Raw genomic sequence first — 27,610 nt, 5'->3', positions numbered from 1 at the left:
GTGAAGTAAGTCAGAGAAACACAAATACTGTATATCACTTATATGTGGGATCCAAAAAAATACAACAAACTAGTGAATACTACCAAAAAAGCAGACTCAGACCTAAAGAACAAACTAGTGGTTACCAGTGGTGGGGAAGGGGCAGTATAGGTGTTGGAAAGTGGGAGGCACAAACTATTGGGTGTAATCAGGCTCAAAGATGTACTGTACAACATGGGGGATACAGCCAATATTTTGTAATAACTATAAATGGACTGTAATCTTTAAAATTGTATTAAAAAATAAATTAGCCAAATTAAAAAAAAATCTTCCTTAGCCATGTCAGTCACCATCTGGCATGTTATAATCATGCCTTATAAAATCTATACACTAGGAGTTTCAAGAAAGCTTAGGCTCCCAAATCACTTCAAACTGTCAGGAGTGATGATGGTCATACATCTTACGATGTCTATTGTCAGTTGTCTAAACGTTTTAAACAGCAGAGCCTGAATTCAAAATGTAAAATAACCTGATTAAAAGGAAACTTTTCTACAGATGAAATCACAGCTCCTGTGTTAAACCCCACCCAAGGCCATGCCGATGCTCAAAGCACTATTAGACCAGAATTCTGGCACCCGGCAAAAGACTCCCTAGGGTCTCCAAAGCAGAAAGCAACCCCACCGAAAAGTCATTTTCTCATCTGTTTTTGTCACTCCCTGCTCACAAACTCTACCTTCTGGCCTCACCCTATTTTCGAAGCTCATCTCCCATTCCTACCCCTTAAACACCCTCATTTCCAGGATGATGTGAAGTTTCCTGCTTCTGGGCCATCTTCAGCTGCCCCTTGGCCCAGAATGCTGCTTCCGTCCACCTTCACACCTGGAATCCTCGGGGCCACCTGAAATGCTTCTCTTCCAGGCAGCTGACTCTTCTTCCCCAAGAACAGCCACCCCCGGGGGCCCCGATGGTGGTCTGTCTGGGCTCTTCCTGAGCCCTCAGCACACTCGGCTTTGCAGCTGGCCATCTGGGAGCATCTGATCCCTTAATTAGCTTAAAAAGTTCTTTGGAAGATGAGGCTTGTCATCTCTAATCCCCAGTTCCCAGCACACAGTGGGTACAAAGTAAATGCCTCTTTTTCCCTACTGAATTGTAGGAAAAAATAATGATCTCAGAAGGCTAATGATCTCGGAAGAGCCAACTCTGACTACCGCTGAGGACACAAGTGACAGGGTCAGGCATCCCACCACCCAGAAGTGGGGCCTCTTGAGTTTGCCTTGCTGGTTGACATGAACAGAATGACAATGACAATGACAATATCCTAGTGTTGATGAGAAGGCAACAGGGCATATGGCGGTACGGAGGAAAGCATGCCTTTGAGTAAAGGTAGAGGCCCCATTAGCAGCAAGCCTGCCACCTAAGAAAGGAGAGAAGAGAAATTAACATCCACCAGCACTGCCTGTGTGCAGGGACTCACCATTTAAGCCTTTGTGGTGGGTACTGTTATCCCCCTAGGACAGAGCTGAAAACCAAGGCTCCAAAGCTGGAAACACTTGCCTAGAGTCACTGGCTCAACAAGAGGCAGTCTGTACTTGAACTCACAGACCCTCTGTCTCCAAAGCCCACCCTCACTCTTTCCAGTCTCTTCCTCACCACGATGCCTCCAAAACCCACAACAACCTTACAGGAGAAATCCCAAAGCCCTTTATGTAAGTAGTCCTTCTGTTAAGAAGTCCGCTGCATTTTCTCTTCCACAGCGAAGGACTACACAAAATACAGAACACGTGACCCGAATGAAACACACTCTGCTGAAAAGGACATGCAGTGCCCTTGACGGAGGACAGGCAGGGTCTGAGCCCAGGGGCTTAATTAGGAGCCGGTGAGACTGCGTGACTATTAAGGGTGGAGAAAGAAGTGCAGCCAGCAGGGCCACGGGCAGGTGGAGAGAACAACTGTCAGACAAAACTCTGGAAAGGGAATCCTTCAGGTGCTCTCAGGAGCCCTGACAAAACGTCGGCTCTCCCTGCCACATTACCAGGAGCAGGTGTGCAATGTGAGAACGTGAGCCAGTCCGCCTGGGGTGGGAGGTGCAATGGGTGGACTTGACAGACATGCGACGATTCACAGGGGCTCAGGACCCCCGCGTCTCTAAGCAGGAGAGGCTTCTTGCTTCTCTCTCTGGACCATCCATTCATTCACCCCCTCATTCGGTAGGTGTTACTGAAGCACCTCCTATGTGCCCGGCAGTGTTAGGTGTTGGAACTACAAGTGGAAGCAAAACTAGAGACCATCCCTGCCCTCATGAGCTGACAATCCAGAGAGGGAGACAGCGACTATTCAAGAAATCAGGCTGCGACCATTACAAACCGAGGTACGTGCTGTCAGTGAGGAAACACGGTTCTAGGTGTGGAAAAAACGGGAAGCTGACCTACCCTGGGAGTCAGGGGAGTTTCCATGGGGGGGACTGCTGCTTAGTGAGCCATGAAGGATGAGCAGAGGTTAAGTGCCCACCTGAGGGCGGGCAGGAAGGGGCATACACGTGCACAACACGGGGAGATGGTGTGGAGAAGGATGCAAGCGAGGCCAGACCAGAGAGGCTTCGCAGGGCTGGGGAGTGTGAGCTGCACAAGGGACTCTCTCAGCTCCTTCCAGAAAGAGTCCCAAACACCCTCCTACTGCAGGCTCCATCCACCCCGTTCTTAAGCCAACACTGCAGCTTCAGCCTCCCCTGCAGGGTGGTCCAGAATTGGCTGGGCTGCCGTGTTCTTTGCGATGTGGTATCATGCACCCACATGCTGATCCTTGGCTTTATGCTTCGGTGGGCGCTGTCATCTTCTCCCACAGGCCCTGCCTTTTTCCTTGCTCATTCTGGCTCATTCTATCAGACTCAGCTTGCATGTCACCTCCTTCAGGAAGCCCTCTCCTAACTACCTTCCCAAGCTGGCTTAGGCACTCCTGCTTATAACTCCCTCAATATCTTCTGTGTCTCTCCACCATGCTATGTGGGATTGCAACTATGTCTCAACAGTTCCTGGTATACAGTAGTCACTCAGTGAGTACAGCTGCGTTAAAAAATATAACAAGGGATTAACATATACAATATATAAAATGCTCTGAAAAACAAATAGGAAAATACAAAGACCCAGCTAGAGAAACGAGCATCGGATTCAAATAATATAGCTAATATTTATCAAATGTCTACCATATGCCAGGTAATAGTCTAAGGGCTTTCTATGAATGAATTCACTTATTCTTTACCAAACCCCATGAGGTATGATTATATCTACATTTTTATGAATGAAGAATACGGCCCAGAGAAGCCAAGCAATTTGCCTGAAGCCACATGGCCAAATGCCTTGGTCCACCCACCATACTGAGTGTCACTTCCTGCTCTACTTGGCATGACAATATTCGGGCCCCTCCCAGGGAAGGAAACACAAGTGGGGGGAACGTGAGAAGATGCTCACCCTCATTTGTAAACTAAAATCAAAACAACAGAGCTTGGAGAAGCATGATGAAGACCGGCAGCAGCCAGAGCTGGCAAGAGTGTGTGCCTTTGGAGGCATCTTGAACGCCCAACAGAGAGAGGACAGCTAAGTGCCCGCACACCATGAAACCCCAGGCAGCCAGAAAGGGGAGGCACATCCACATGCCTGACACAGATGGATTTTTAAATTTAAAACAAGATGTTCTCACCACCTCCAGTCTTTACCCAGATGCCACCTTCTCAGTGAGGCCTTGGCGTCTCACATGTGTGTGCTCGTGCGCCTGTGTGTATATACACCCACCACACCCACAGACGTGGGATTATTCTTGTTCATCATTCCTTCAACAGATATTTCAGCAAACAGAACATTTTTACACATATAATATATAATGTGTAATAAATAAATAAATAAATAAATAAATATATATATATATATATATATATATAAAATTTGCATAAGTTTGGAGAGTGGTCCAGAAAGATCTATAGGGAAATATTAACATCAGTCACCTCTAAATAGAATTTGGGAAAAAAGAAGGGGGGAACTTGAATTTTTTAAAAGCTTATACTTTCCATAGTGTTTTAATGTTTTAAACTGAAATAAGTTACTTTTTAACTTTAAAAAGGAAGGAAAGAAGGAAGGAAGGAAGGGGGGAGGGGGGGAGGGAGGGAAGGACGGAAGGAAGGAAGGGAGGAAGGGAGGGAAAGAAGTCGGGGGGAGAAAAGGGAAGGGGCATTTTGGGGACCTGCAGTTAGATAGGCCACCATCCCAACCCATTTCTCTCTCATGAAACCACCCTGAAATAGCAGTGAAGGAATAAATTTTTAGAAAGATATAAATACTCACAAGAAAAAGAGCAAGAAGGGACAACAGTGGACAATGCACTTCACCACGTGGACAGGAAATGGGAAGAGGGAGGGCCAAGGTGACCGACCTGAAGTTTCCTCCAAGTGCCCAGGGAGGGGACGGGATGAGGCGGGGGCCACTCCCCCAGAGCCTCTACAGCTCAGGACTTAGAGACGCCGAGGACCGGGGAGCGTGGCCATGCCCAGCCGTGGACTCCAGGGGTGGGGAGGCCCCAGAACCGAGTCAGAACTGCAGGAAGCCCCGGGGGGACAGGGATCTGGGCCGAGGGCACCGGAGAGGGTGCTGGGCTGGGCAGCCGGAAGCTGACAGGTGGCAGCAGTGGAGGGCAGTCACAATTCCCTTCTCCACCTTCACCACTGACATACAGGCCAGGAGGAGATTTTGCTATTTCTGTCTTTTCTGACAGTTCATCCATAATTTAGGATCAGAAAGTCATCAGGAAACCCTAAATCAAAATGTAGGATCAGTCCTTCCATTGATGACCTTGCGCAGCAGCTGGTCCTGTAAGTACAACTAGGGTCAGGTCCTCAGGCATCCAGGCATCGCCCACCCTGGCCCCGCCAGCCTTCTAGAAGTCACCCTGAGTCTTTCCCTAAACACACCAGCCCCTTGGCCAAGCCCACCTCCTCCCCAGCCTGCAGGCACACCTTGCCCTCGCCTCCATCCTCCTTTGTCAAGGCTGGCAGCACAAGCCCCAAGTTCAGAGATGGGAACAGACAAGCCACAAAGAGTCGATGAGCATGTGGAGAAAAGACCCAACCTCAATGATAAGTAAAGAAATGCAAATCAGAGAAAGACCGCAGTGCCCCCGTTTTTACCCCCACAAACAATGCTGGCAAGACAATGGCAAAACTACAAATCAGACCTCGCTGGTTATTGTTAAATATTTGTACAGTCTTCTTTTTTTGCCAGGGAGAGGGGTAAAATCACCAGTACGATCCTGCCTCTGGGAATTTATCCTAAGAAAACAATGGAGAAATAAAACAAGATAAAACCAAAGTAGTTTAGACCCAACCTAAATGTCCAAAGACAAGAGACTAAGTAAAATATTGTATGTTCTCTTGAAAAAATATAATGGCACGACTAAAATTACAAACATGAAGACCTGCCCAATATGGAAATAGGCATATGCTATACTCATATTCTACTGAGTAGAAAAATGAAAATGCAAATGTTGTCATACAAAGTATTTTCCACACACACAGACACAAACACACACACACACGCATGCACACACATGAGCAGAACAGGCTTTTTCCCACTGTGTGATTAGGGTCTGGTAAGAAAGTCAGATATCACACATTAAGGCAGTGTAAGAAAGTTTTAAAAAGCCCTGGATCTCAAAAAAAAAAAAAAAAAAAAAAAGCGGGGTCAGAATTCTGACTCTACCACATTACCCTCTGGAGGTCCTAACTTCTGAAAGGCTCACTTTCCTCACCTGTAAACTAGGGATGAAAAGATGACCTACTTCATAGAGCTGTCAGGATTCCCTGAGCTACTGCATGTAAAATCCTGAGCCCCGCACCTGACGCACAGCAAGGATGTAATAAATACCTGTTATTGATGCCATTGCCGCTACTGTCATTATTAGCGAGGCTCAAGCATTCGGAGGGCTTGAGCCAGCTTGTCTAAGATAAATGCTGATGTGGGATGCGTCACACGGAGCCGCCTTGTGGAATTCAGAAAGTGCTTCCTGTCTTGCGGGACCTGCTGCTCACCTCCCATCTCTGAGATCAACAAGCAAACTTAAGCCAACTTCAGTGCCCGCCAGTCATTTACCAGTCCACACCAAGCAGATGATTCCATTTACATGCACTGTCTAATCCAGAGGACAAAATTCATGTTTCCTTGTTACCAACTCGTTTCTGCCCATACAAGAATATAAACCCACGTGCCTCAACTTTCTTCCCTCCAAATTCTCCTACGTGCCAGTGGTCTGCTGAATAATGCACCCCCAAAGATGTCCTCATCCTAATCCCCGGAACCTGGGAATATGTGACCTGACGTGGCAAAAGGAACTTTGTAAATGTGATTGAGGCTCTTGAGATGAGGAGATGACCCTAGATTACACTGAGTGGGCCCAGTATCATCACAAGGGTCCTTATAAGAGAGAGGCAGGAGGGGCGGAGTCAGAGAAGGGGATGTGACAATGGAAGCAGAGGTCAGAGAGATAGATGCAGAGCCACAAACCAAGGAATGCGGGCGACCTCTAGAAACTGAAAAAGACAAGAAACCCAATCCTCCCCTAGAGCCTCTAGAAGGAGCACAGCCCTGCCAACCCATTTTAGACTTCTGATGTCCAAAACTCTAAGAGTATAAATGTGTGTTGCTTTAAGCCACCCGGTGCGTTACAGCAGCTGCAGGAAACTCGTATGTGCTGTTGGTCCACTAAGAGCGCTTGGATTTCGTAGGTGGGATCTGGTGTTCAGGAGTCGCACTGTGGCTCTATTCCAGCTCCACCTCCTGCTGCACTTGGACAAATCTGAGAGGTGTGGGAAATGGGGGCATCTCTGCGGACAGCACTCAGGAGGGTCCCTAACACGTGGCAAGCACTAGCCATTTTTTTTATTCTACTTGTTGTTTCTTTTCCTTTTTGTTTGAAACAGCTTTGTTGAGATATAATTTACATACTATAAAATTCACCCATTCAAAGGATATAATTTAGTGATTAGTAAGTGTATTTGCAGAGTTGTGCAACCATCACTCATTCCCCGTTCCTTTCATTCTCCCAGCCTCTGGCAACCACTAATCTACTTTCTGTCTCTATAGATTTGCCTACTCTGGACCTTTCAAATAAATTGTCATACAGTAAGTGGTCTTCTGTGACTGGCTTCTTTCACTTAGTGTTGTGTTCTCAAGGGTCATCCAGGTTGTAGCCTGTGTCAGTACTTCATTCCTTTTTATGACTGAGTAACATTCCATTGTATGGATATAACAAATTTTGTTTACCCTTTCATCAGCTGATGGACGCTGTTGACTTTTATTTTTTGCTATTTCTTCTACCACTGAAATAAACTTTGATAATTAAGGGAGTTCCCTTGAAGTGTTGTGAGTGTGCGTGTGTGTGTGTGTGCCTTTTAATCTAAAGCCTAGAGGTAAAAAAAAAATGATATAAATGAACTTATTTACAAAACAGAAACAGACTCACAGATTTCAAAAACAAACTTATGGTTACCAAAGGGGAAAAGTGGAGGGGAGGAATAAATTAGGAGTTTGGGATTAACAGACACACACTACTATGTATAAAATAGACCTACCAACAAACAAGGACCTACTGTAGAGCACAGGGAACTCTGCTCAATATTCTGTGATAATCTACATGGGAAAAGAATCTGAAAAAGAATGAATATATGTATACGTATAACTGAATCACTTTGCTGTACACCTGAAACTACCACAATACTGTAAATCAACTATACTCCAACAAAATTTTAAAAAATAGAAAATAAAGCCTAGAGGAAAATCCTCAGGACTGGCAATTCCATCTCCCTAGAATGCCAAGCCAGCACCTTTGGAACCACTGAAGCTATCTCATAGGAAGACTCAGGGATGCTGGCCAGAATGCTGCCCTAGGACCCTGGGGAGAGCTTTGCTGGTTTGAACTTAAATCCCTGAAGTGTCTTTTTATAAAACGGGTCACAGACCTCTGAGAGCTTCAGCATCGCTAGACCTGGCACCACCTAGCTCCTCCCTTTGGCGCTCTGTGTCCCCACCCCTCTGAGCCTCAGTTTCCCCACCTCTAAGCAAGGCTAATCATAGCTAACCTTGTTGTGTTGCTATGTTGTCAAGTTGCTAGGTCTGAGAGCCAGTGAGGGGATTAAATGATATGCACTGGTTAAACACAAACAGTGAGGCTTCCGCTACAGTGGGAGCCCAGCACCACATTATCAGCACCATTAATGGAGACTGGCTCTTTGTAGGGCCAGTGCAGGTGGAGCCGGAGCCCTGGTCCCTGGGGGTCCACCCCGGTAGGGAGGACTAGCTTTTCACCAACATTTGCAAACTGAATTTTACCATTGTTTTGAGACCCTCTGCAGACAATGTACCACTCTCACAGCTTGTGACTGGGGAGGGGTGGGACTCCTACTCCCCACTCCCCGTCTTTTGTTCACCACTGATGAATGGGACTTGGAAACAGTTCCTAAGACTTTTTTTGAGGTAGTTGAGAGAGGAAAACAATATCGGAGCTGGCAGGGAAAGTAATCTGCCCATCTCTGAGTCTTGACAGTAGTCAAGATTCCATCAGCCTCCTCTGGATGCCAAAATCAAATCCGGAAATGGGGAACCCACAGGGAGAGTCGAATTCCCCCTTGGATTTGCCTTGCGTCAGGCTGACAGTCAGATTTTCCATCACAGTCAGGCACTTTCCACTCAGATGCAGTGGCCACGTTGGACAGGTCTGCACATTACCCGTAAAAGGGTTTTAAGTTCATTCATTCACACAACTTGCTCACTTGCCATGCTTTGAAAGACAAAACCAAAGAACCCCTTAGGCTTTGGTGGTTGTTATGTGTCTGGAAAATGACCCACTTCTGAAAAAACAAAAAGGTTGGTTAAAGTCTGCTGCCTGGGAGTGGGTGTTTGAAGTTTGTTAAAAGAACAGCTGTGCCCAGGGAAACGGATACCTGCCTTCACAAGAGGCCCCACGTGGACACCCTTTTCAGACTTTCTGTGATTCACTAGATGGCTTCGGGCCACTGCCCGCGCCACTGGGGACAAGCTGGGCACCTCCAGAAGCAGTGGTGATTCTAAAGATCATGAACCGGGGTCAAGTTCAGGGCATGGAACAAGACGTTTCTGAAACAATCACAATTTTGAGGAAGTATCAGGGAACTATAACAAGCCTAGGAGGGTTATTCAGGACTTTTACAACTATACTCTTAAGTGAACCTAGCCTATAATTTTCCTTCTTCCTCCCTTCCTTGTCTGGTTTGGAAATCCAGGTTATACTGGTCTTTTCACAAGAGTTGGAGTGTTTTCTCTTTTTCTGTTCTCTGCAACCATTCGGATATGAGAGGTAAAGTTTCTGTTCTAGAATATTAGGTAGGCTGGCCTGTAAAATCATCTGAGCCTTGTGTGCCTTCTTCCCGCTTTATATGAGAGATGTGTAAAGACTGATTTAATAATTTAAGAGTTAAATTAAGGTCTGCCCGAGGGAGACCTTCAAGATGGCGGAGGCGTAAGACGTGGAGATCACCTTCCTCCCCACAAATACATCTACATGTGGAACAACTCCTACAGAACACCTACTGAACGCTGGCAGAAGACCTCAAACCTCCCAAAAGGCAAGAAACTCCCCACGTACCTGGCCGTGTGGCTGACAGGGTCTTGGTGCTCCAGCCAGGTGTCAGGCCTGTGCCTCTGAGGTGGGAGAGCCAAGTTCAGGACACTGGTCCACCAGACACCTCCCAGCTCCATGTAATATCAAACGGCGAAAGCTCTCCCAGAGAACTCCATCTCAACGCTAAGACCCAGCTCCACTCAACGACCACCAAGCTACAGTGCAGGACACCCTATGCCAAACAACTAGCAAGACAGGAACACAACCCGACCCATTAGCAGAGAGGTGGCCTAAAATCATAATAAGGTCACAGACACCCCAAAACACACCACCGGACGCCGTCCTGCCCACCGGAAAGACAAGATCCAGCCTCATCCACCAGAACACAGGCACTAGTCCCCTCCACCAGGAAGCCTATGCAACCCACTGAACCAACCTTAGCCACTGGGGGCAGACACCAAAAACAACAAGAACTATGAACCTGCAGCCTTCGAAAAGGAGACCCCAAACACAGTAAATTAAGCAAAATGAGAAGTCAGAGAAACACACAGCAGATGAAGGAGCAAAGTAAGAACCCACCAAACCAAACAAATGAAGAGGAAATAGGCAGTCTACCTGAAAAAGCATTCAGAGTAATGATAGTAAAGATGATCCAAAATCTTGGAAATAGAATGGAGAAAATACAAGAAACGTTTAACAAGGACCTAGAAGAACTAAAGAGAAAACAAACAATGATGAACAACACAATAAATGAAATTAAAAATTCTCTAGAAGGAATCAATAGCAGAATAACTGAGGCAGAAGAACGGATAAGTGACCTGGAAGATAAAATAGTGGAAATAACTACTGCAGAGAAGAATAAAGAAAACAGAATGAAAAGAAATGAGGACAGTCTTAGAGGCCTCTGGGACAACATTAAACTCACGAACATTTGAATTATAGGGGTCCCAGAAGAAGAAAAAGAGGAAAAGAAAGGGACTGAAGGGCTTCCCTGGTGGCGCAGTGGTTGAGAATCTGCCTGCCAATGCAGGGGACACGGGTTCGAGCCCTGGTCTGGGAAGATCCCACATGCCGCGGAGCAACTCAGCCCGTGAGCCACAATTACTGAGCCTGCATGTCTGGAGCCTGTGCTCGGCAACGAGAGGCCGCGATAGTGAGAGGCCCGCGCACCGCGATGAAGAGTGGCCCCCGCACCGCGATGAAGAGTGGCCCCCGCTTGCCACAACTAGAGAAAGCCCTCGCACAGAAACGAAGACCCAACACAGCCATACAAACATACATACATACATAAATAAAAAGAATGTAAGCAGACAAGGATATCATTAAAAAAAAAATTAAAAAAAAAAAGAAAGGGACTGAAAAAATATTTGAAGAGATTATAGTTGAAAATTTCCTTAATATGGGAAAGGAAATAGTCAATCAAGTCCAGGAAGCTCAGAGAGTCCCATACAAGATAAATCTGAGGAGAAACACGCCAAGACACATACTAAGCAAACTATCAAAAATTAAATACAAAGAAAAAATATTAAAAGCAGCAAGGGAAAAACAACAAATAACATACAAGGGAATCCCTATAAGGTTAACAGCTGATCTTTCAGCAGAAACTCTGCAAGCCAGAAGGGAGTGGCAGGACATATTTAAAGTGATGAAAGGGAAAAAACTACAACCAAGATTACTCTACCCAGCAAGGATCTCATTCAGATTTGATGGAGAAATTAAAACCTTTACAGACAAGCAAAAGCTAAGAGAATTCAGCACCACCAAACCAGCTTTACGCCAAATGCTAAAGGAACTTCTTTAGGCAGGAAACACAAGAGAAGGAAAAGACCTACAATAACAAACCCAAAACAATTAAGAAAATGGGAATAGGAACATACATATCAATAATTACCTTAAATATAAATGGATTCAATGCTCCCGCCAAAAGACACAGACTGGCTGAATGGATACAAAAACAGAACCCGTATATATGCTGTCTACAAGAGACCCACTTCAGACCTAGGGACACATACAGACTGAAAGTGAGGGGATGGAAAAAGATATTCCATGCAAATGGAAATCAAAAGAAAGCTGGAGTAGCAATACTCATATCAGACAAAATAGACTTTAACATAAAGACTCTTATAAGAGACAAAGAAGGACACTACATAATGATCAAGGGATCAATCCAAGAAGAAGATATAACAATTGTAAATATTTATGCACCCAACATAGGAGGACCTCAATACATAAGGCAAATGCTAACAGCCATAAAAGGGGAAATCGACAGTAACACAATCATAGTAAGGGACTTTAACACCCCACTTTCACCAATGGACAGATCATCCAAAATGAAAATAAATATGGAAACACAAGCTTTAAATGATATATTAAACAAGATGGACTTAATTGATATTTATGGGACATTCCATCCAAAAACAACAGAATACACTTTCTTTTCAGTGCTCATGGAACATTCTCCAGGATAGATCATATCTTGGGTCACAAATCAAGCATTGGTAAATTTAAGAAAATTGAAATCGTATCAAGTATCTTTTCCGACCACAATGCTATGAGACTAGATATCAATTACAGGAAAAGATCTGTAAAAAATACAAACACATGGAAGCTAAACAATATACTACTTAATAACTAAGAGATCACTGAAGAAATCAAAGAGGAAATCAAAAAATACCTAGAAACAAATGAGAATGAAAACACGACGACCCAAAACCTATGGGATGCAGCAAAAGCAGTTCTAAGAGGGAAGTTTATAGCAGTACAATCCTACCTCTAGAAACAAGAAACAACTCAAATATACAACCTAACCTTACACCTAAAGCAATTAGAGAAAGAAAAACAAAAAAACTCCAAAGTTAGCAGAAGGAAAGAAATCATAAATATCAGATCAGAAATAATTGAAAAAGAAATGAAGGAAACGATAGCAAAGATCAATAAAACTAAAATCTGGTTCTTTGAGAAGATAAACAAAATTGATAAACCATTAGCCAGACTAATCCAGAAAAAAAGCGAGAAGACTCAAATCAACAGAATTAGAAATGAAAAAGGGAAGTAACAACTGACACTGCAGAAATACAAAGGATCATGAGAGATTACTACAAGCAACTATATGCCAATAAAATGGATAACCTGGAAGAAATGGACAAATTCTTAGAAAAGCACAACCTTCTGAGACTGAACCAGGAAGAAATAGAAAATATAAACAGACCAATCACAAGCACTGACATTGAGACTGTGATTAAAAATCTTCCAACACACAAAAGCCCAGGACCAGATGGCTTCACAGGCGAATTCTATCAAACATTTAGAGAAGAGCTAACACCTATCCTTCTCAAACTCTTCCAAAATATTGCAGAGGGAGGAATACTCCCAAACTCATTCTATGAGGCCACCATCACCCTGATACCAAAACCAGACAAAGATGTCACAAAGAAAGAAAACTACAGGCCAATATCACTGATGAACATAGATGCAAATATCCTCAATAAAATACTAGCAAACAGAATTCAACAGCACATTAAAAGGGTGATCCACCATGATCAAGTGGGGTTTATCCCAGGAATGCAAGGATTCTTCAGTACACGCAAATCAATCAGTGTGATACACCATATTAACAAACTGCAGGAGAAAATCCATATGATCATCTCAACAGATGCAGAAAAAGCTTTTGACAAAATTCAATACCCATTTATAATAAAAACCCTCCAGAAAGTAGGCAGAGAGGGATCTTACCTCAACATAATAAAGGCCATATATGACAAACCCACAGCCAACATCATTCTCAATGGTGAAAAACTGAAACCATCTCCACTAAGATCAGGAACAAGACAAGGTTGCCCACTCTCACCACTATTATTCAACATAGTTTTGGAAGTGTTAGCCACAGCAATCAGAGAGGAAAAAGAAATAAAAGGAATCCAAATTGGAAAAGAAGAAGTAAAGCTGGCACTGTTTGCAGATGACATGATACTATACATAGAGAATCCTAAAGATATTACCAGAAAACTACTAGAGCTAATCAATGAATTTGGTGAATTAGCAGGATACAAAATTAATGCTCAGAAATCTCTTGCATTCCTATACATTAATGATGAAAAATCTGAAGGAGAAATTAAGGAAACACTCCCATTTACCATTGCAACAAAAAGAATAAAATACCTAGGAATAAACCTACCTAAGGAGACAAAAGACCTGTATGCAGAAAACTATAAGACACTGATGAAAGAAATTAAAGATGATACAAACAGATGGAGACAGACACCATGTTCTTGGATTGGAAGAATGAACATTGTGAAAATGACTATACTACCCAAAGCAATCTACAGATTCAATGCACTCCTTATCAAACTACCAATGGCATTTTTCACAGAACTAGAACAAAAAATTGCACAGTTTGTATGGAAACACCAAAGACCCCAAATAGCCAAAGCGATCTTGAGAAACAAAAACAGAGCTGGAGGAATCAGGCTCCCTGACTTCAGACTTTACTACAAAGCTACAGTAATCAAGACAGTATGGTACTGGCACAAAAACAGAAATATAGATCAATGGAACAGGATAGAAAGCCTAGAGATAAACCCACGCACATATGGTCCCCCTATTTTTGATAAAGGAGGCAAGAATATACATGGAGAAAAGACAGCCTCTTCAATAAATGGTGCTGGGAAAACTGGACAGCTACACGTAAAAGAATGAAATTAGAATACTCCCTAACACCATATACAAAAATAAACTCAAAATGGATGAAAGACCTAAATGTAAGGCCAGACACTATAAAACTCTTAAAGGAAAACATAGGGAGAACACTCTATGACATAAATCACAGCAAGATCCTTTTTGACCCACCTCCTAGAGAAATGGAAATAAAAACAAAAATAAACAAATGGGACATAATGAAACTTAAAAGCTTTTGCTCAGCAAAGGAAACCATAAACAAGACAAAAAGACAACCCTCAGAATGGGAGAAAATATTTGCAAATGAAGCAACTGACAAAAGATTAATCTCCAAAATATACAAGCAGCTCATGCAGCTCAATATCAGAAAAACAAACAACCCAATCCAAAAATCGGCAGAAGACCTAAACAGACATTTCTCCAAAGAACATATACAGATTGCCAACAAACACATGAAAGGATGCTCAACATCACTAATCATTAGAGAAATGCAAATCAAAACTACAATGAGGTATCACCTCACACCAGTCAGAATGGCCATCATCAAAAAATTTACAAACAATAAATGCTAGAGAGGGTGTGGAGAAAAGGGAACCCTCTTGCACTGTTGGTGGGAATGTAAATTGATACAGACACTATGGAGAACAGTATGGAGGTTCCTCAAAAAACTAAAAATGGAACTACCATATGACCCAGCAATCCTACTACTGGGCATATACCCTGAGAAAACCATAATTCAAAAAGAGTCATGTACCACAATGTTCACTGCAGCTCTATTTACAATAGCCTGGACATGGAAGCAACCTAAATGTCCATTGACAGATGAATGGATAAAGAAGATGTGGCACATATACACAATGGAATATTACTCAGCCATAAAAAGAAACGAAATTGAGTTATTTGCAGTGAGGTGGACGGACCTAGAGTCTGTCATACAGAGTGAAGTAAGTCAGAAGGAGAAAAATAAATACCATATGCTAACACATACATATGGAATCTAAAAAAAAAAAAAGGTTCTGAAGAACCTAGGGGCAGGACAGGAATAAAGATGCAGACGTAGAGAATGGACTTGAGGACATGGGGAGGGGGAAGGGTAAACTGGGACGAAGTGAGAGAGTGGCATGGACTTATATACACTACCAAATGTAAAATAGATAGCTAGTGGGAAGCAGCTGCATAGCACAGGGAGATCAGCTCGGTGCTTTGTGACTCCCTAGAAGGGTGGGATAGGGAGGGTGGGAGGGAGATGCAAGAGGGAGGAGGTATGAGGATATACGTATATGTATAGCTGATTCACTTTGTTGTAAAGCAGAAACACACCATTGTAAAGCAATTATACTCCAATAAAGATGTTAAAAAAAAAAAAGAGTTATTGCCCTATTCAGGTTTTCTAGTTGTCAGTGAGTCCGTTTTAAGTTGTATTTTTTTAATGAAATTGACCATTTACTCCTGGCTTTCAAATTGAATGGCACAGAGTTAATCTCAATTTCTCAGGCTTAGAACGATTATATCTGTCCATCAATAAGCAATGAGGGTGAGTCCAAGTGGCTTCTGCCCCACCAGCCTCTGGGGGTCCCCCAACCAGGGCATATTTTTTTAAAATTTTATTTTACATTGGAGTATAGCTGATGAACAATGTTGTGATAGTTTCAGGTGCACAGCAAAGAGACTCAGCCATACATACGCATGTATCCATTCTCCTCCACACTCCCCTCCCCTCCAGGCTGCCACATAACACCGAGCAGAGTTCAGTCAGGGCATATTTTTATCAGGGATCAGGAACTGCCTTGTACTGCCTGGGAGCCAGCAGAGCAGTGATCTAGGGACCATCTCTGGAGTCGAACTGCCTGGATTTCTCTCCTAGTCCCAACCTGGACACTTGTAACTTCAGTCTCCTCCCCCGAAAAATGGGTGGTCTCCTAACAGCTGCCGGTTAGGACGAAGAAGATCACGAAAGGACTTTGTAAACTCCAAGGCCTAACGGGGAAGTTCCCATGCAATAAGACTTTCCACTTAACAACTTCATTTCACAAACTTTCAACTTACGAATCCTCAGGAATGCAAACTCAAGTACCAGAGCAAAAGGGCTTCAACTCTCCCCAGTACCACCAACTGGTGTTCCCAACCACTGTCTGTCATTTTTGTCCCAACCACCTTGGTGCTTATTCGTCTAGAGCAGCGAGCAGTTGTGAAAGCAGGGTCCCTGGACCAGCGGCAGCATCTGGGAACTTGCTAGCAATGCAGATTTTCAGGCTCTTCCCCGTACCTACTAAATCAGAAACTCTGGGGGTTGGCACAGTAATCTGTGTTTTAACATACCCGCCAGTGGATTCTGATGCCGGCTCCATGTCTGAGAGCCCGAGCTTCTCGAAAGTCATAGGGCATTTCCCATGTTCACGCTTAGTTCTGAAGTGCTTTTAAAACATGGTTACTCCATTATGATCGATAAAAGGAAAACGATCATCTTGTTGATAGAGTGAGTAGGAAGAGATAAACAAACATGAGAGAAGTGCAAGCTGAGATAATTTTAAAAGATCAATGGAGAGACGATGGCAAGTGTTGCACGTTTGTGTGGGATGACTCACTCAGTGATAGGAACAATTCTGAAAACACTGAATCAGGCGGTGTCTGAGATGCAGCGCCTGGGCCACAGACAACACTCATCGGGAAACAAGAACGATGATTCTCAAAATTCAAAGAAATGTGAACACAGGGTCACCGGGTCAGCATCAAAGTGGAAACTCATCGGCTTCAGGGAAATTCGGAAAACGCTGGGCATCTGTGTGTTGTGCTGGGGCTCAGAGTTGGCTCCTAGTCAGGGGTGTGTCCACAGGTTAAAGGTTCATCTGAATCTGTCAAATATTGATGCTTTGGCCTATTCTGATGAAACAGAACTAATGAGTTCTAGACCAGACCACAGGAGGAGTTCACTAACCCAACAGTTTTTCTATATGGATGAAACAGGTCTGTTTTAGGGAAAAAAAAAAAAAGAGAGAGAGAGAGGGATGCCTGGTAGAGAGTGCATTAGCAAGAAGGAGAAATTATATCAGGTTTTAAACGTTTAAAGGACTAAATCACATTCCCACTTACAAGCTTAAAACTGAAGGAGTAACTCAATCCACCAACAAAGGATGGGATCTATGAACCACCCATCACTTACAATGAAACGCTTATGCAGGAACTACTGTATATACCATGGCAGTTAAAATGCAGCATTTAAAAGACACAATCCACACCCTGCCTCCTGAGATTCATTTGATTGGGGTAGAGCCCACTTTTAACAAGCTCCCGAAGGGATACTGAGGCAGATGGTACCCGGACCACAGAGCCGTTTGTCATTATGGGAGAAGAATCAGAAGCAAAAGCGGCACTGAGTCGCCGCACGCGCTTCACAAACATTGCTGGGGAAAATGCTGTCTGAAACCAAAGCACCACCCGCTGGAGCCCCAATTTAGCACCTGCTCCCACAGCTCAGATCGGGGAAGTCAGCAGTAAATGAGTAACGTGTTACATAAGTTGCTTTTCTGTATGCAGAACCTTAATTCACCAAAGAGGAGTTGAAATCATATAAAAAGCAACAGCCCACCCCCAAAACAAATGCTGGGAAAGCGTAGCCAGGATCTCCCCGTCCCCTTCTGCAAGGCAAAGATGAGGCCCCCTCCGTGCTGAAAACCCTGCTACCTCACCCTTGTGCCACTGGGATCTGGATCCTTGGTGGCAGTGGTCAGAGAAGGCGGGGCTGGGGAGGGCGCGGAGGAAAACATTCAGGGTCTGCATGCGCATGGACATTGGCTGCATCAAGGCTTCCCTCGGGCTGAAAACACAAGTGGAGTCGCGTTGTGCTTGACTACGCCTCTGACCCCTGGCTGGCAAGTTCTGGAACGACACAAGCCCCTCTGTCTTGGGTCTTCTCCAAGAACCCCAAACCTTTCTCTCCTCTCTCTCTCTCTCTCTGGCAAGGATTCTCCGTCTTTTCCTCTTCCCAGTTACTCCAAGACCTGGATATTATGCTATTTCTAACTAGAGTGTTAAAAGCTGACCAGGGCTGGGGCATTTATCACCCCAGTGACCACAGAAGATGTCATGCAGATATGGAAAGGCATACCATCTACGTAACATATGTGTTACTCCTTCCAGTGAGTCAGCCTCAGGAGTCTTCTCAACAATGACCCAGAGACACCCACTCTCAACCTAGTGGAGAGCAGACTGTAAGTTTCAGAGGGTTCCGTCCTTACCTATCTTTTTATTACTTTACTCCAAGCACCTAGCATGGTGATTAACTCTCAGGAAGAACAAAAGAAGTATTGAATTGATTTAAATTGACACCTGATGTGAAACGTAATTATCACCCCATTTTGCCACAGAACAGGTCCCCAAATGCATGAGAGCCACCTAGGGCGCTTGTTAAAAGCCCATCTTCTGGGCTCCACCCCAGACTTAGTAAATCAGATTCTACAGGATTTGCATTTTAACAAAGTGCCAAGGAATCTTACACACATGAATTTGAGAACCACTGCCTTAGGCTTATGAGAACCTCAAGGACACCAATATTGTGGGATGCGATTAAACAAAAGGGCCCTTTGGGAACACCCAAAACCAAACAAAAGAGAGGCAGGTGGCTTCCTCCCCTCTGTCCAGGCATGGGCCCGAGTGGAGTAGAGAACATTCAACATCGGGAAAAAATGAGGCCAAGAAGAGATCAGAGACAAGAAAGATCTAGGGAAGCACTCGAGGTTAACAAGGCCACCACTGAGGCCAGGAGGCTCATTCTCATCTGTTTCCCCGGGTCATGGGGAACCATGCTCCATCACCAGATCATGAACCGGGCGGTATCGATGAGGCCCAAGGACAGATTGCACACAGCTAGCAGCCCTGCCCCGCTCTGGAAAAGGGCATGGAAGGAGAAGTATGCCTTCATCGGAACTTCTCTACAGGTCTGACTTCCCTCTCGGCCCTGCAGTGTGGCAGCTAGAGTCAGCACACCTCCCCGCCCACGTTCCCAACCCCCCACTCTCAGGGCAGCCACATCTTGAGCAGGGTAGAGGGCTGCTACCAGCCGGGGTGCCAGCAATCACACCCAAGGAGCCTCACAAGCCCCCCTTCCAGAGACAGGGAATCCCTCCGCTCCTGTCACAGGAACATCAAACACCGATGTTTGTGCCAGGCCTCATTTACACAAGCCCACTCCTCCCTGAGAGATGGATTTTTAAAACAAACAGCTTTTCCATATGTTAGCAGGCAGAGTCATGTCAGCATCAGGGATCCCCAGACGGAAACATGAGTCAATCTGGGGCAGAGACTGCTAAATAAATCCTGTCTGGGTGAAATTCCTCTCTCTGGAGAAAGAGGAACCTCAAAGCAGATCGCTCAGATTCCCCGGCAAGAATGCCTAAAGACGCCACGTTCTCCCCAGCCGGGTGCGCCCTGAGCACTCTGAACTCTGAAATCATCATCCCTCTAACGTGCATCTGCCTCTGTCACCCCATCCTTCTGGAAACTCTCCCAACCTGTCCCACCTGCGTCCCGGCACCCCTATTCCCACACGCACTCTGGTTCCACCCAGGGCATCGGGTGGCACTACTCTGTAGGGCGTGGGTTGTCCACACTCGAGCAGGATTTCCTGACATTCCAAGGCTTAGAGTTCTGGCAGCTAAAGAGAAAAATGCACCACGTGGACACACGGGTACCTGAGAAATGAAGGAACACAGGTAACAGGTGCAGACGGCTCACCTGGAAGACTCAGCCACTGAGCACTCTATTGAGGAGATGTCAGATTTGGGAGCTTGAATTACCTGGGTCATCGCCTCCTCTTTCCTTAATTTTGCTTGTGGGGACTTGGTCAGAGGGAGGGATTCCCTAATCTTTGCTGTGTTGCTTGCGGGAGGTAGCAAGAAGGTACAAAGCAAAAGAACTGGCCTAGGATGGGGTCGGGGCAGCATTTAGGACCTAATACAGACATGGGGCCAGATCATGCGCGTTAGCGACAGATGAGGGGCAGGAGGCTCCAGCTTAAGAACCAGCTGGGAGAATTCCAAGTCCAAACTGGGTGTGAGAAGGAGGAGCAGAGCCTGGCCCAGACCTCGCCTCTCTGGGCTACAGCGCTGAGGGCGCGAGATTGGAAGCAAGGGCTCTGGGAGGTGCGTGCGGCCTCCGAAAGGCACCGGTCCTTTGGGGACACGAGTCTCGGATCCTGATGGGTGAAGACTCTGAGCCGCCCTCGGAGCAGGGGCTCCAGAGCGGTAACCATGGCTTTGGGCGCCTTTAAGCGCAGCCAGGGATTTCCGACGCGGGACAGGCCTTGTCTGGAGCATCAGCGGCTTGGCCTCCCCACGCGCATAGGTGTCCGTAACCAGGGCAGGCACGTGAGCGAGCCCACAGTGCCCTAGGTGAAAGAGACAAAGGGACAATTACTGCCTGCCTGAGGGTCAGGGCCGGGGTGGGGGTAGTGTGTTTCCCTAGGCTGCCCGCAAAGCCCCAGCTGAGAGGAAGACCAGCCACGTACCGAGTCCATTCTCCGCCAGCGCCGCGGGGCTCACGTGGCAGTCGCCCAGGTCCTGCTCACCCACGTCATTCAAATCCAAGCCGGGCTGGTGGGACCCGTTTCCAAAATGCCTCTCTTCCTTCTCGGAGCCGGCGTCCCCGTTTTCCATCCCATTCTGCGCCTTTTTCAGGGGCATTATTTGCAGGCCACTGGGGGTAGTCCTGTACGACACCGTCTTGGTGGCCCTGTCCCCGCCTGCAGGGGGCTTGGCCGGATACCCTTTTTTCGGCTTGGACAGGGAAGGGTTGATCCGCTTCCGTTTATGGGAAGTCCCTTTGCTCTTGGCGGATTCCGAGGGCCTGTGGGACAGCTTCTCGACCGAGGGGCCTCGGCCGTCGCGCAGAAGCTTGGAGGCGCCGGGCTGCTTCCCCGACTTGAGCCTCTTGTCCTTGGCCAGGTGCAGCCCGTTGAACTCATCAATGAACTCCTCACAATGCAGCAGGTGGTGCTCGGGCTCCCACGTGTCCTCCGTGCTCCCGTAGCCTTTCCACCGGATCAGATACTCCCATTTTCCCTTCTTGTTCTTCCTCTTGTCTACAATCCTTTCAACCTGGGATGCAGGAGGAGAATCAGCAAAGAGAGAGAGAAAGAAAGACAGAAGGAAAAAAAAATTAGTCCCAGGCCACAAGAACAACGCAGAGCCCTCGGGATAGAGGCAGCCGCCCTGGCCGTGGGGTGAGCTGCTTCGGAGGCAGGAAGCTGACCCTCCCAGGAGCCTTCAGGAAGGCTGGTTTATTTTAGGACATCGCTGAAGGGAACCGGCGGTAAACAACAACCATCGCTGTTTCCCATGACAACTGCATGATGCCACACCCGCCTGGCTGCATCTACCTGTCTATCCAAGGCTTACTCTTACTTGAAATCGCATTGCAAGCGTTCACTGAAGATCTTTATTCTTTTCATTGCACCAAAGTAGAATCAGACTTTTAAAGACTAATTTGGTGTGCGTTTGTTTTTCACCGTTACTTATAATAATAAGTAACACTGAGCGTTTACATTATAGGCACTCTGCTAATGTGTCCTTACTTTCAATGATACTAATGATTAGTAACATTCGCTGGGCATGTGTGAGGCAGACGCTACTAAATGCTGGGCATGGATGGTCCCATTTCATTTTCTCCAGACAACAACCCAGTGCAGTCGGTGTTCTTCCTATCCCCACTTTACAGAGAGGGAAGTGGGGCTGAGAGACTGTCTCTCAATCAAGCTCCAAGCTGGTAAGAGCAGAGCCGGGATTTGAACCACTCTCACCCCAAGTTTTTTTCCTTAATCATTAGGCCATACCAACTCTCTCTCAACTATAAAAATCTTCCATATTGACCAAAAATGACTCGAATCAATGAAGCCCAATATCCCCCTATTCGGCTCCCCCAACTGCAACATAGGGGGTACAGCTGCGAGGTAAGGTGATGGGTGACATTTTTTGAGCGCCTATTGTGTACCCTGCATAACCCCACGGGGTGTACATTATTAATGCTCCCATTTGATAGATGAGGGATTAAGTATGAGGCAACCTGCCTACAATGCAGGGCTAAGAGGTGGTAGAGGTAAATCTGAACATATATCTGGTTTTCGAGCCACGTAACTCCTGTCTATGTACCTTCAAAAGTAAATCTCTCTTGTCTTCAACAAGACATGGAAAAACACACTTAGAAAATGTCAGTCCGAAGGCTAATAACTGGTGAATCGGGGTGAAGGGTGTATGAGGCTTCACTTATTATTCTCTCAACTTTGCTATACATTTGAAATTTTTAATTAAAAAAAAAATTGACAGAAAATTTCCAGTGCTCTACCCAAAAAAGAGCTAAATTTCAATGAAAAAGTAAACAATTATATTCAAAAGTTTACTATATTTTAATGTCAAGATAATATACTTTTCTAGGATGGAATTCGACCCAGTGAAATGAAGAAATAAGTGAGGAATATGCCCTCGAAACTCATGGAAAAAAAACCAATATGAGGGGGAGAAGCGGTTACAGTTACAGTTGATAATTGTTAAAGATGGGTAATAGGTAAATGTGGGTTCATTATACAACTGTTTATGCCTGCATGTTGGAATTTCTATGTGTCTAAATTTTTCCATAATAAAAAATAAAAATTTTTGAAAAGTGAGATTATCTCCCAATGATCTATATACAACAGAAGCTATGCAAAATAATTAAATGACTTTCATTGCTTTGCACTTAATAAATATCTAAACAGCTAGGCCATATTGCCTCTTTATAATACTGCTTCTTCATAGACAATTTAAATTGTTTCCTTAATTGATCCATCTGAAATCAAATTGGCCTATTTCTATGAAAATTTCTTTCCTTATAAAATGCTCTGTAAACATCTGTTTTAGATTTATTACATAATTTCTAGATGTATCACACAAACTCTATAATAGCTTGAAAAAGTAAAATCACGCCAAACGAATCCAACTTCCAATCTCTGAATCAAGGAATGGGACTAGCTGGGTGTTCATCTGTGATAATGCTGCAGAAAAGTCAAGAGTGTCTCTGGAGGAGCCTGCAGCTTTGCACATTTGTAGGACTTTGAAGGGGGAAACCCTCTGCAAGTTAACGGAGGGAGGAAAGTGAACAAGCAACATGGCACTGCTGGAAATAGCAGCATTCCGGAGAAGGCCAACCTAGGAGTGTCAGGAGGAAGCCCAGAAATGTCTAAGGGCTATGAGCTAAGGGATGTGTGTTGGCGTGGAGGTCTCCAGCTTCAGAAAGCATGTGCTTGGCTCCCAGAATGGAGAAACTTCTTCCCCAGAATAAAGCAGAAAACCATGTTAGACAAACAGCCAACACAGTGATAGGTGGGTAGGTGGATGGATGGGTAGATGGATGGATGGATGGATGGATGGATGGAAAAATGGATGGTTGAATGGATGAATGAACAGATGGCTGGAGAGTGGAAAACCAGCTGCTACCCCAGTGTGGCCCCAAGGAGCCATGTAGACACTCCACCCTTGCTGGATGGATGAAGAGATGGGTAAATAGTGGGATGGGTAGGTGGGTGGATAGACAGATGGATAAACGGATGGGAGGATAGTGAGATGGGTAGGTGATGGAAAGATCTATAAATGGACAGATGACTAGATGGATGGGTGACAGGTGAAAGGGTGGGTAGAGAGGTGAGTTCAGGAATGGATGGGTGGATGGATAGATGGCACACACTCATCAACATGAACTTAGTACAGTATTTAAGAACACATGCTATGGAGCGAGACTATCTGGTTTAAATCTCCTGTTTAGGAGTCCTGTGTCCTTGAGCAAGTTACTGAACCTCAGATGACTCACCTAACAAGGGGGAAGTAACAGCACCTACCTCATAGGGTGACAGTGGAGAATATACAAATAAGGAGATTAGCATTCCAGAGTAAAGGTCACTTAATCTTGCATACCCTCCCATGAATACAAACCTGGGTGGTATCTAAAGATAATGTGTCTCCACCCTGCAGAACACGACCCCCTGAGGACACTCAACTCCTCCCCGGGAAGAAGACAGAGTCGAATCCACCTACTTAGATAAGTCCTTCCAAGTGTGGGAGATGGCTGTGCAGAGGAGGGCTGCTCGAGAAGCTTGGGCAGTCAGCAAGGGTGGAGTGTCTACATGGCTACTTGGGGCCACACTGGGGGAAGAGCTGGTTTTCTTCCCTCCTAGTTACTGGAGGATTGAGTCACAAGTGGCTTTATGAGGGACAGAAAGGCCACTGCTTCCACCTCTGGTCCCATCCAGAAAGCCACTGGGTGGCTTGACAATCATTTCTACTTAAATTAACCCAATACCAACAATGAACAGTATTAACAGGATTATTAATGGCCTGACATGGAGGGGGAAAACTATTGGCTCTTCCACTTTCTATTCACATTGACCCTGGGCAAGTTGCCCAGCCTCTCTGGGACTCAGCGTCCCCATCTGTCAAACAGAAATAGTAATAATAATAATAATAGCAGCTTCCTGCAAGGTTGTTGGGAAAACTAAAAGGAATAAGGTGTGATTGAGAAAGTAAAGTGTCTTGAACACCACAAAGCACTACGAGGCGATGAGGGGAATTGCTCTGAGAAATATAAAACTTCAGGTGACAAAGTGATTTTATATACATGATTTCTTCTATCGTTTAAACCTTTTGTAAAAAACAGGTTTTTTTCAGGTTCAGAAAAACAACTGCTTTTTCTGAAAGACGACAATGCCCACAAGGAGCTCAGAGGAGAGCTGGCTCCCAAACACCCCATCAGACTTTGAATGCGCCATCTCCTGGGACCTAATCTCCTTCTTTACATCCCTGTACAGGTTTTCTGACCCTCTTTTCCTCTTCTTCTCGGGAGATCCTCAAATAGAACCAGAACTCTAATCTGTTCTGTTGATAACAAAAGCCTACACTATTTAGGACTTGAATGTTAAATGACTGCAACATTCTCTGTCTGGAAATCCTGTCTTTCCCTTAAGCTCCCCCAACCTCCGCCACTGTCAACTCCTCACACCTGTTGAAAACAGAGACCTGGGCCCCCAGGTGCTAGCAGCTCTGCTCTTGATGTCCCGCGCCCACGCTACCTGCACAGGCCTCGTGCACTACCTGAGGCTCAGGCCCTCCAAATGGAAACAATGCTCAATTCCCTTCCCCTGTAGTTACCTAGGAATGCGTGAATGATATTAAAAAAGCATGTGCTCACACACCTGCCACCTTCTCTATTCAAAGGTAAGCAATCTGAGGCCCTGAATGATTCCTTTGAGTTCAACCAAATCATTAATTAACATGTTCTCTCTGTGATCCACGCTAACACAAGATGCTACTCTACTGCAGTTGGGGGCAAGGAAATTCTGAGGCAATTATTACCAGTGCCACGATGACAAGTGGATGGCTGTCTCGTTAGGAATAAGGATGATGACAATCACCTTTAGTGGTACATGCTAAGTTCCAGGAACTGTGTTAAGAACTTATAAGCTTTCCACTGGGCAGTATTCTCACCACTGACAGGTGAGGAAGTTGAGGCTCAGAGAAGTTAGGTAAGTTTCCCTCCATCACACAGTCAGTAGGTGGTTAGCCAAGATCGGAACCCTAGTTCGTCTGACTCCTCGGCCCAAGTTCTTGGCCACCTGGCTACACCTCACCAGTGGGAAGCCACCAGAACTGGGCAAGCAAGGTGCCAAGCACGTGGGCCACAAGCACTGAAGAAGGAAACGACTTCATGAAGTCCTTCATCCAACACTGTAATGTGTGTCTGTACACAAGGCACCGCAGGCCATGGTGAACCCACAGACCGCCAGCATGGCACCCACAGGCTGGTGGGGACACAGCGCTTCAATGAGGGAACACGAAGTCACAGGTGATAACAATTATGAAAAGTGCTCTGACGGTGAAGAGAAAGGGGCTGTGACAAAGAATGGCTACTTCAAATTGGATGAACAGGGAGGTTCCTCTGAGAAGGGATGGGGCCTTCGGAGATGGAGAAAATGTGGACCAGTGAGAGGCCTCTCCAGGCAGCCGAACAGCCTCCTCAGCTGTTCACTGGCAGGTGACCCAATACCACCACCACCACCTAACATTCACTCAGCATTTACCAAATGCCAGCCACTGTCCTATGTGATCCCTACACAGTAATGTAATATTATACATATTAACTCATTTAATCTTCAAAATACCTGAACGACACAGGTAACTTTATTCTCTTTTTTATAAAGGACAAAACTGAGGCGCCCAGGGATTAAGGACCTCGGCCAAGACCCCACCTCTGACAAGCAGCAGAGAGCTAAGACTTGGTCTGATGCATCTTGGCTCCAGACCCCATGCTTTCAGTGATGACACCATATCCACTCCCCACTCTTGCTCAGTGAGCCCAACCTGACTGAGGCTGATGACATATGTGCAACTTCTGATGCTCCCCCCAACTCCTGCCAGGTCACAGAAAACCTACAGCATCTTTACATGGCTTAAAAGTGGCCTCTCAAAGAAAACTCTAATTCAAAAAGATACATGCACCCCAATATTCATAGCTGCACTATTTACAATAGCCAAGACATGGAGACAAATGTCCATCAACAGATGAATGGATAAAGAAGATGTGGTATATATATATATATGTTGGTATATAATATATACAATGGAATATTACTCAGCCATAAAAAATGAAATAATGCCATTTGCAGCAACATGGATGGACTTCACCTATCATACTAAGTGAAGTAAGTCACACAGAGAAAGACAAATATCATATAGTATCACCTATATGTGGAATCTAAAAACAATAATACAAACTTATTTAGAAAATGGAAACAGACTCAGACATAAAAAACAAACTTATGGTTACCAAAGGGGAAAGGGGAGAGAGGGATAAATTAGGAGTCTGGCATTAGCAGATACACACCACTATTTATAAAATAGATAAACAACAAGGTCCTACTATATAGCACAAGGAACTACATTCAATATCTTGTAATAACCTATAATGGAAAAGAATCTGAAAAAGAATAGATATATATATGTATGTATAACTGAATCACTTTGTTGTACACCTGAAACTAACACAACATTGTAAATCAACTATACTTCAATTAAAAAAAAAAGTAGCCTCCTGAGCTTCACTCTCCTGGGGTCCCCCAGCATGCCATGTGGGCCTCCCTCCCCTCCTGCTCCAATTCTCCATCAGTTCAAAGGGAAACAGACTAATCATCAGTCATTTTCCCTATCCCAGCTTCCCATCAAACCAAAAGAGTATATAAAATGACAATAACTCGGGAATCCAGGATCACCAACGAAGATTTTCCAGACTCCGGAAGGAAGGCCCCTCGCAC

General features: G+C 45.1%; 1 protein-coding gene across 1 annotated transcript in view; it reads right to left on the bottom strand.

The window, feature by feature from the left end:
• CDYL2 (chromodomain Y like 2) overlaps positions 1 to 27,610 on the bottom strand; it is a 180,381-nt gene that overhangs the window by 34,705 nt on the left and 118,066 nt on the right. Inside the window, exon 2 of the mRNA XM_061172703.1 lies at positions 20,789 to 21,377. Within this exon, the coding sequence (XP_061028686.1) occupies positions 20,789 to 21,377 (589 nt within the window). The remainder of the gene's footprint in view (positions 1 to 20,788; positions 21,378 to 27,610) is intronic.

Source organism: Eubalaena glacialis, chromosome 18, assembly GCF_028564815.1.
Source record: "Eubalaena glacialis isolate mEubGla1 chromosome 18, mEubGla1.1.hap2.+ XY, whole genome shotgun sequence".
In the NCBI taxonomy this organism is placed as follows: domain Eukaryota; kingdom Metazoa; phylum Chordata; class Mammalia; order Artiodactyla; family Balaenidae; genus Eubalaena; species Eubalaena glacialis.
Note: the sequence above shows the minus strand (reverse complement) of the source record. Positions and strands in the feature narration are given on the sequence as shown.